The 9,314-nt window shown below is 33.3% G+C and overlaps 1 protein-coding gene across 4 annotated transcripts; it reads left to right on the top strand.

The window, feature by feature from the left end:
• The first annotated feature begins 1,929 nt into the window (after nt 1-1,929).
• LOC131601214 (uncharacterized) lies at nt 1,930-8,850 on the top strand. 4 transcript variants are annotated; one of them, XM_058872985.1, is made up of 13 exons: nt 1,931-2,143; nt 2,607-2,820; nt 2,914-3,015; nt 3,103-3,137; nt 3,224-3,299; nt 3,708-3,839; nt 3,917-3,994; nt 4,872-4,965; nt 5,050-5,167; nt 6,030-6,573; nt 7,128-8,057; nt 8,140-8,286; nt 8,362-8,850. In XM_058872985.1, the coding sequence occupies exons 1-13, from the start codon at nt 2,082-2,084 to the stop codon at nt 8,662-8,664; spliced, it is 2,835 nt and encodes a 944-aa protein (XP_058728968.1). In that variant the 5' UTR covers nt 1,931-2,081; the 3' UTR covers nt 8,665-8,850. The 4 variants fall into 4 exon arrangements, with proteins under 4 accessions (XP_058728970.1, XP_058728971.1, XP_058728968.1 ...); XM_058872986.1 differs by having other exon boundaries at nt 2,920-3,015; XM_058872987.1 differs by lacking the exon at nt 3,103-3,137 and having other exon boundaries at nt 1,930-2,143; nt 2,914-3,035.
• Nucleotides 8,851-9,314: the final 464 nt, after the last annotated feature.

A 9,314-nucleotide genomic window follows, 5' to 3' on the forward strand; every position in this document is an offset into this window, starting at 1 on the left:
ATTATTTTTTAATCAAACATAACTTTATTCCATTCATTTCCGTTCAATTCAATCAATCTAAACATACCATGCATAAGGGCAAAAGGTTTTGATTTATTTGACTTTATAATTTTTTCTCTAAATGATTAAACAATGTTGTGTACCAGTGCTAGAATTTCAACAATAGTACATGTGCGTAGAAACTCTTAGTTGATAAGGGTTGTTGAAGACTTAATATTTCTGTGTGGTTAGAGTAAATTCACGAGGGTGAGAAGCTTTGTTTTAAGGATGTTATATGTGAACATGAGATTAACTCCTCAACTCTAAGGTTGAAGTAGCAGTTGTCCCACTTTAACCATGCGACAAACTTCTCTTAGATTCATGATCGCTTCCATATAGGGTTATTGACTCTTTACACATCACCATCCACGTCTCCTAATGCTGATTGATCCCATGTAATCCTATATTTAGGGGTGGCAAAATGGATGGATTGGATGGATTTGGATTGGATTGTTAATGGATGGATCAAAACGATCCATTAATCCATTAACAATCCACTAAACTTTCTTTTGAAAAATCCAATCCAATCCATCCACCAAGGGATATAATCCATCCAATCCATCCATTAAGTATTTTTAATGGATGGATATCCATCCATCCGTAAAATTAACTTCGATATTTTTTTTAAAAAATTTCAATTAATTTTACGAAAACAATTTTTTTATGAAACTTTTTTTAAAATTTTTAAATTATAAATATTTATATCGGTATCTAATTCTAATCAACCAACGTCTTAATTAACTTAACTTTTTAATTAACTTTCTAATTTTAACCAACTAACTTCTCCATAAACTATTCTATTGAAAAGAAAATTAAAATTCAATGCATATACCAATTAAACAAATTTAACGTGAATGTTTAATTAAATAAATTCAATGCGTAACAATTAAGCAAATTTAATGTTAATACTAAACAAAGTCATTTAAGTATCAGCATCATTAATTTTGTTTAGGAGAAAACAAACCACCCTATGCATATTAAACTAAATCTACATGTAGTTTATTGTAGTATGTAAATAAAAAAAAACAAATTGTTGAATATTTATGTCCTGATCCGTTCATTTTTTTAACATTAACATAGGAAAGAAAAACAAATGGCTGTGAATATTGTGAGAAACAAAAATGTTAAGGAATTGTTTAATTTTAGATATTGTGAGAAACAAAAATGTTAAGGAATTGTTTAATTTTAGATTTTTCATGTTTTTTAGTAAAAAGTTAATTTAATAAATAGTAGTAATAAACTAAAATCCAATGGATTTATAAAATGAAATGGATGGATTGAATCCATCCATGTAGTTTTATGGATGGATTGGACTAATCCATTAAATTTGCTTTTTGTTTAATGGATGGATTGGATGGATAAATTATTGGATGGATTGGATGGATAAATTATTGGATGGATTGGATGGATATTCTCTTAATGGATTTTATTGCCACCCCTACCTATATTATTGACTTTTTACAAATATATCACTTCAAAGTAAAATCTAACTAATTTAATTTATGAATTAGATTTAATTCAAAAACATCAAATTACAAAGATACAGTTAGCCTCGTAACATGTAATTGATTTACTTTTATGGACTCAAATTTTAGTCATCAAATAACATGAACATAAATCTAAGAAACTAACAACTAAATTGAAATCTAAACTATTTTCAAATGAGTGGAGATTAGATTATAGGTAATAAAATAATAATTTTTGATTTGATTTCAATGTAAAAGTAGGTAGGAGTATTTAAAACCAAACCGACCCAACAAGAAACTGTAAAATCGAACCGAATCAAATCGAAATCATAAAAAATCACATTTAATTCAAATGTATTTAAGTCATAAAACTAAATACATCCGCCCCATATAGCAGGACGAAAAAAAGCTATTAACTCTATTTTAATAGAACTACGCGGTTTAGTTCGATTTCTAATTTATAAGCGGAACTAAATTATATAAAATCTTACTAATTTCTATAATTTTTTTTTTAAAATCAAGCGAATCCAATTCGAAGAAATCAAACAACCCTTTCAATTTCGAATCGATTCAACAATGACGGAGGATAGTAACGTTAGGGTTTCTTCTTCCAATGAAGCTTCGCAAACGAGACAGAGGTTCAAATTGCTTCTTCTTTTCGCGTTTTTTTTGTTCATTGTGTGAAATTAGTTGATCAATTTTGTTCGTTGTTGATTTCGCTGTGGATTTGAGTTTTTGTTGTTGGTGAATTTGGATCACTTGTATAGCTTAGTGTGAATGTTGAAGCTGGAATTAGTTTTTGTCGATGAAACCGGCTATTCGTGCTCGAGAATCGAAGCTAGAATTTGTAGCTTTTTGAGTTTAAATGTGATTTTTATTTTGAAATTCATTGTTCAAATCAAATTTTGCATAAAGTTGTATAAATATAAGTGTACGTTTGATTTAGCTTTTGTAAGGATCAAAATCAATTTTACAACAAAATCAATTATTTTTCACCGTAGAAACAAGGATATGCTAAAGAAAGTTGATTTGATTGTAGTTGATACTATGTTTTGTGAGTTTTTATTTTTATTTTTATTGAGTGTTATGATTTATGTGTAGAAAGAAGAGAAAGTGGGATCAACCGGAGGAGTCATTGTTACCTGCTGGGATGGCAGTTCCTGGAGTTCTTCCATTGAGCAATTCTGTGCCTCATGGCGGGGTTGTATTTCCGGGTGTGACTTCAGCAATATCTGGTGCTCTTTTGACAAATCCTTTGGCAGCTGCAGCTCTGCTTCAGCAGCAAAGCACGGTGGCGGCCCAAAAATTGAATCAAGTGAGACGTCTATTCCTTTGCAATGTTTGTTATAGTTTTCTTTTGTAAATTTAAATATTTTTTATCTTGATTGTGGGATAAATTTTCTTGAAGCAAAAGATTCAAGATGAGTTGGTAATTGCTCGAGAAATCGTCATAAATGATGCAGAATCTTCTATTCGTTACAAATTGACAAAACGCCAGACTCAAGAGGAGGTGACTTTTAAAGAACAATTGTACACCCTTTTAACTCCAAGCCTTACTTAATTTTTGTCTTGACGATCAATTTTTCTCTTCCTGCAGATCCAGAGGTGCACTGGTACTATAGTTATAACTAGGTTTGTAGGTCGTTTCAAGCATTTCTAAAGTCCTTTAAGATTTTTTATACCCCTGCAAATAATGTATATGCTGGCTGCTTTCGCAGGGGCAAGTATCGACCGCCCAATGTGCCGCTCGATGGTGAAAAGCCATTATATCTCCACATCTCTGCAGGAGCTCATGTAATAGCTGATACTTGCTTTTACTTTTTTTTATATTTTATATAGCACAATGATTAGGTTAAATAATCAGATTTAACTGTACATTTATGTCCAATCTTTTATTTTCGCATGGAAGTAAATTCTTATTACGTCATAAAATAATGTGGTCAGAACTCATACATATACAGATTGGAAAGCTTTGAGATGAATAATTAGATGAAATGTCATGTGAGAGTGAGATTGATTTTTTAATTGAATTTGTTTGAAACCAATTGGTTTCTAAATTCTTATCCTTGAAAAGAGAATCATGTAGCTATTTTGTATCATCAGTAACGGCACTCATGGCACAGTAATAGATTAGTGGTAGTGTTACTTGGGAATGAATTACATGATTTTGTCTGCTTCTGAGGACATCATATTATATTGCAGATAAAAGATACGGCAGAACGGATTTTAGTTGTTGATCGGGCTGCTGCGATGATTGAAGAAATTCTAAGGCCGGGGCAAACTTCACAGTCAATTTCTTCCGCCTCACCTTCACCTCTGGCTAATGGATTGAAGGTAGAACATTCGTTCTTTACTAGCTTATATGTATAAATAATGTGATGTGTTGTAAACTTAAATGTATGATGAATCAGGTACTGAGCACAAGTGTGTTTTTGGGCTTTGATGCTGACCCATCGTGGAACATTGTTGCCCGTATACGTGGACCAAATGTGAGTCCTCCACCTAATTGATTTGCTTAGTTATGTTGGACTTGATATTTGTGCATAACTAATAGTCGACAGTCTGCTACAATTGTTTTAAGAGAGGACCATTTGAAGTTTCTCTTCTGTAATCTGTTCATCTGTTACCTTTTTGAGTCTCATCTGACGGTCATGTTATGATTCACGATGTTATCAGATATTCATCCATATTCACCATTCGTTTTTTTTTTTTACTTTTACTATTGTATCTTTTCGCTCACTAGGAGTATTAGTGTATTTTATTTAAAGTTATATTTGATGGTGCGAAAGTACATTGTTATAGCTTAGGTTATTGATTTCCAAATTATCGATTAGGCAAGCAAAAAGAGAGGATGGCTGGGTGGTATGATCAATGAGTGTTGTAGCTGGCAAAATGTTCTTTTGATGACTTTAAGAGCTTTTACATGGAACCAAACTATTGTGTATTTAGATTAACTCTTAAGAGACATTTTATTTGGAGAGGGACACAACAGCACACACATACAAGAATAAAGCAAACTTGCCAATAACTATAAATTAGAGATTAAATATATACAATTATTAAGAGTAAACACTGCACATTCGGTTATTTGCTCATCAATAAAACTAAAACTAGATTTACTTAGAAAAATATCTGCAGTTATGCTGATTAATTACCTCATCTAACATAATAAGTCTGACCTAGCTTTTATTATTTATTGGATTGGTTGCCTTTATTGCTGGATATTTGTTAGAAATAAATTCTTGATGCTTAAGTTGTGTATATTTGAAGTTGAGATAATCTAATGTTTTAAGCTTCTTCTGACATCTCCGTACAATTTGGAGAAATGTTTTTGGTGTTGGTGGTCGTTTGGATTTGAACGTGCAGGACCAGTATATAAATCACATTACCAATGAAACAGGAGCAACCGTAATACTGAGAGGACGTGTTTCAGGAAATGATGAAGGGTCAACTGGAGAAGGTGCTTTTTTCATTGGAATTATATTTCTGCATAGCTTATTTTTGTAATATATGGTTTTCAATTTTATCGGTATTCTGGTTGCAGATGGACAACAGCCTATGCACCTGTTTTTGTCTAGTGACAATGCAAAAAGCCTGGAACAGGCTAAGTCCTTGGCGGAAAATCTTTTGGATACAATCAGTATGGAATGTGGAGCTTCAAGGTATTTAATTTTATATTATCATAGTCTACGATGTGAGCTAGGTTATTTTCTTCTGAAAGTGGAAAATTTAGAAAATACTTCTCTTTTCTCAAATAGTAGCTCTTCCCATTTAGAAAAAACGTGTAGAAAATCCAGATTTTTACTACTTGACTGCTCATGGAACACAACAACAATCCCTTTTTGTTATGGAATTTTTAATACCATGTGTATTTTGAAGTGAATTTTAAATATTACTTTGGTAGTACCCTTTTGGAAATTGAGGCTAAATGGTGCAATTATTAATATCACAAGGGTATTTTGAAGTGCATTTGTAATATTACTTTCATATCTTTTGGAAAAGGGGTCTAAACATTAAATTTCTACACACACATCCTAGAGAAATATGTATCCTCTCCCATAGTATGATAGACAGTAAGTTAAAGCAGTTAGATGTCAAATTGTCTATGGCTCAGGTGACTGGTGAGACTGAGAGGTTTTCACCTTCGAAACAGCTGCTGCTTTAAAGGTGCTCTTTCTCTTTTAGACGAGCCATAATAAGCAGAAAATGAATATTCTGGGTTTTGTCTAAATCCCTTACATTGAAGGCTGGCAATAATGTATGCCCTACATTTGTGGCTTTGAGGCTGAAGGGCCTCGTAAATTTCTTTCTTTCTTGAATGTATGTTCTCTTTGTTGTTACTTTCTATCTCAGGGACACACTTATATTATCTTATCCTGCATTTGGTATAGATCTGGTAAATCTGATTGGCAATCATCTTTTTCCATATATTAGTTGCTTATTTTTAATGTTGGGTCCATGATAAATTACTTTATGATTTCTTTGAGTTTTAGGAAATAATAACTTTCGATTTAACTGTCATAGGATTTCATCATGTAAAGCTTATAGTGCTGTTCCACCTCCACAGCCAGTATATACTGCTGTTCCACCTCCACAGCCAGTATATACCGCTGTTCCATCACCCCAGCAGGTTTATAGCGGCCCTACTGCCATTTTGCCCCTACAACAAGGTTATAGTGCTGTTCCACCCCCACAGCAGTTGTTGGCTGGAGTTCAGAGTTTGGCAGCAAGCTCAGGCATAACCACTACATCATTGTCATTGACCGCAGTTTCGACACCAATTCCTCTAGCAAACACAATTGGTTATACTCCTTCTTTAGTATCAGGTGGAACTAGCTACATTGGATATGGTGGAATATATCCTCAAGCTACCCCATTGCAACAAGTTGCCCTTGCCCTGAGGCACTCACCTCCTGTTGCTTCAACAGTTGCTCCAACAACTTCCGGATCAAGCAGAGAATCGAAGTCAACCACAAGCTCTGATCATGAAAAAGAGGACAAATGGCCATCTCTGCGGCGGAAGTTTCAAGAATTACCAGTTGTCTCAAAGGGCACAAGACACAATCAGGTTATTGCATCGCCATTGATAAAATATTTTAATATGTCATTGCATGAGTCATCGGGGGATATCATTCAATCCCTTCATTTATTGTAGTTTCTAGTAATTAGTAAGGTTGCAGTGAATAAAAGGCTTGGTATATGAGAAATCTTGTTTAATAAAAGATATACTATTAACTGGATGTGGAAATTCAAATATTTTATAAAGCATCAAAGCGAAAACTAACTGACAAGGCCGTAAATGAGGAGCACCATAAGGATGCAAGGGGAAATTGTCTTTCTAAATGGGTGGGAGTAACTTTTAAGAATCTTGATATTACTCCAACAAGAAAATACTATTGTGAACATGAACACTCTGATAGGTAAATCAGAAGAATATGAATTCTGATGAGACCAAATGCAAGATTCATTCTTTGAAAAGAAAAAGTTGATGCCCAAGGCTGCTAAGTACCATCTAAACTACCATCTAAATGGGTGGGAGTAACTTTTAATCATTTTCTATTCTCTTTAATGATATTTCTATTCATCATTTATGCTATTAATTCTATTGATTATTGATTATAGGGTGCAGCAACAATGGACATTGATTTGCCAGATGGTATTTTATCCTTTATCTTTTCCAAGTTAACTTTGAAGGATCTGATCAAAACATGCACACTGTCCAAACACTGGCTTCAGGAATGGAGATTGTCATCAAGGCACCTCAATTTTGATTTCCATAATACATTTCACTGCAATACACTACCTAAACACTTTCCAACCCTCCAATCTCAATCTCAATTTACTGCAGCATTGGATCAATCCATATCAAACTATCAACATCCTACCATTGACTCAATACGAGTACAATTTCCTTTGGGTGATCAACATAGTGATGTCATTGATAGATTGATTTCTCTAGGAATTGCCAAGGGTGTCAAACATATTCAACTATTATTCTCCGACGACGACGATGATGATTTTATAGACAAAATTGAGCGTTATAGATTTTCCTTTACTCTCCTATCATTGTCGACCACTCTAACTTATCTGCACCTACAGAACTGCCACCTACTAGAACCTATGGAATTTTGTGGGCTCAAGAATCTCACTACTCTTGTCTTGCAAATAACTCGTGTGGATCAGGTTTTCATTCAGGGCTTGTTTTCCAACTGCCTCCATCTTCTAGACTTAACCCTCCATAAATGTGTCCTCTATTCGCCTATTACTATAGGTGGTCCAAATTTCAAAATTGGCAGTTCAAAGTTGCGTCATCTGAAAATAATTGACTGTCGCTATGGGTCCGTCTCTCCTAGTAAGATATCTATTGTTGCCAACAATCTGTCATCCTTTGAATATAGCGGTCATGGCACCAGGAAATTTGCTATTATGGCACCAAAGTTATCTAAGGTTTTTTGGAATGCAGCCGTAAACGAGAGAAATAGAAACTCCTTGGGTTCAATTCCAAAATTAAATCAGATTGAGAATCTGGTTATAATCACCACTCACTCACACGTAAGTCGTCTATAATTTGTTGAGTCACAGTTTCCCATCTATAATTTGTTGAATTCACTTGACACATTTCTGATGTATGCAGATATCAAGATTAAAGGCCTTGAGCAGAATTCGAAAACTTAAGCAATTGGAGTTATTTATCGATAAAGGGCATTTTCCTTATATTGATTTCTATTCAATTTTAGATGTTTTAATGGCTACTCAACATCTCCAAAAGCTTTCTCTTACGGTCAGTTCAACTATTTTTGTTATAATTATTCAAGTTGAAATTCAAGTATTATAATAATTACTTTTTGAATTGCAGGTTAGATATAAAAGTTGGAATGGATTTCTTGTTCCAAGAAAAACTGCAAAGTTTTTTCACAATGGATTGGAATTTGTGGAGCTGCATGGTTGTGTATGCAATTCACAGACAATAGTATTTGCTAGGATGTTGTTGAGAAATGTGAATTCGCTTAAGAAAATTACTTTTAGCTCTTGTGACAAATTTTATACAGGTGCTGGAGGATATACTGCGAGCTCAGATAATAATGGGTTTAATCGGAATTTTATTTTTGAGAGCTTGAAAGATGAAGTAAAAGAACATTGCCAACTTGTTATTTTGTAGAGTCTTGTTTATTTAATTTTTGTAATCTTATTTTATTCATAATTTTAATGAACTTCGAAACTTATCATTTTGTAGTCTTGTTTATTTAATTTTTGTAATGTTATTTTATTCATAATTAGAATGAACTTTGAAGGGGTTATTCATTATTCATAATCAATGATGTCCTAAACGATCTTATTTGTATTATACTGTTGTTGTAGTTTGCATCTTACTGAATGTTTTATTTTTGGAAAAACAAGGTATTTCATTGAGGCTATGTTTGGGAGTTTGGAGGGGAAGGGAAGGGAGGGCTTTGAAAAATAGGAGGAATTGAGTGAAAAGGATAAAAAGATTTTGGGTAGGAGGGTTTTGGAGGGTTTGAGTTTATTCATAACACCAAAAACCCCATAAAATGGGGGAACTCAAAAATTGTATTGAAGGAGGATTTTGGAGGGTTTTGAAGGGCTTACATAAATTTTCTAAATATCTTTTAGGTTGTTATACTATTTTGAAAATTAAAAATTTAGTAATGATAATAACTCTTTTATCATTCTAAACAAATTCATTTTTTCAAAAAATGTCAAATGTTTTCCTACATTTTTTTAAAATTTTGTTTTTGGAAGCCTTCCCCTCCCCTCCCCTCCAAACTCCCAAACATAGCCTGAGGAATT

Source organism: Vicia villosa, linkage group LG5 (genome assembly GCF_029867415.1).
Source record: "Vicia villosa cultivar HV-30 ecotype Madison, WI linkage group LG5, Vvil1.0, whole genome shotgun sequence".
In the NCBI taxonomy this organism is placed as follows: Eukaryota; Viridiplantae; Streptophyta; class Magnoliopsida; order Fabales; family Fabaceae; genus Vicia; species Vicia villosa.

Coding starts and splice junctions, on each gene's coding strand:
- LOC131601214 (XM_058872985.1), top strand. CDS start 2,082: ATGACGGAGGATAGTAACGTTAGGGTTTCTTCTTCCAATGAAGCTTCG. Junction 3,138..3,223: donor GGTACTATAGTTATAACTAG/GTTTGTAGGTCG, acceptor CTGCTTTCGCAG/GGGCAAGTATCGACCGCCCA. Junction 5,168..6,029: donor ATGGAATGTGGAGCTTCAAG/GTATTTAATTTT, acceptor TAACTGTCATAG/GATTTCATCATGTAAAGCTT.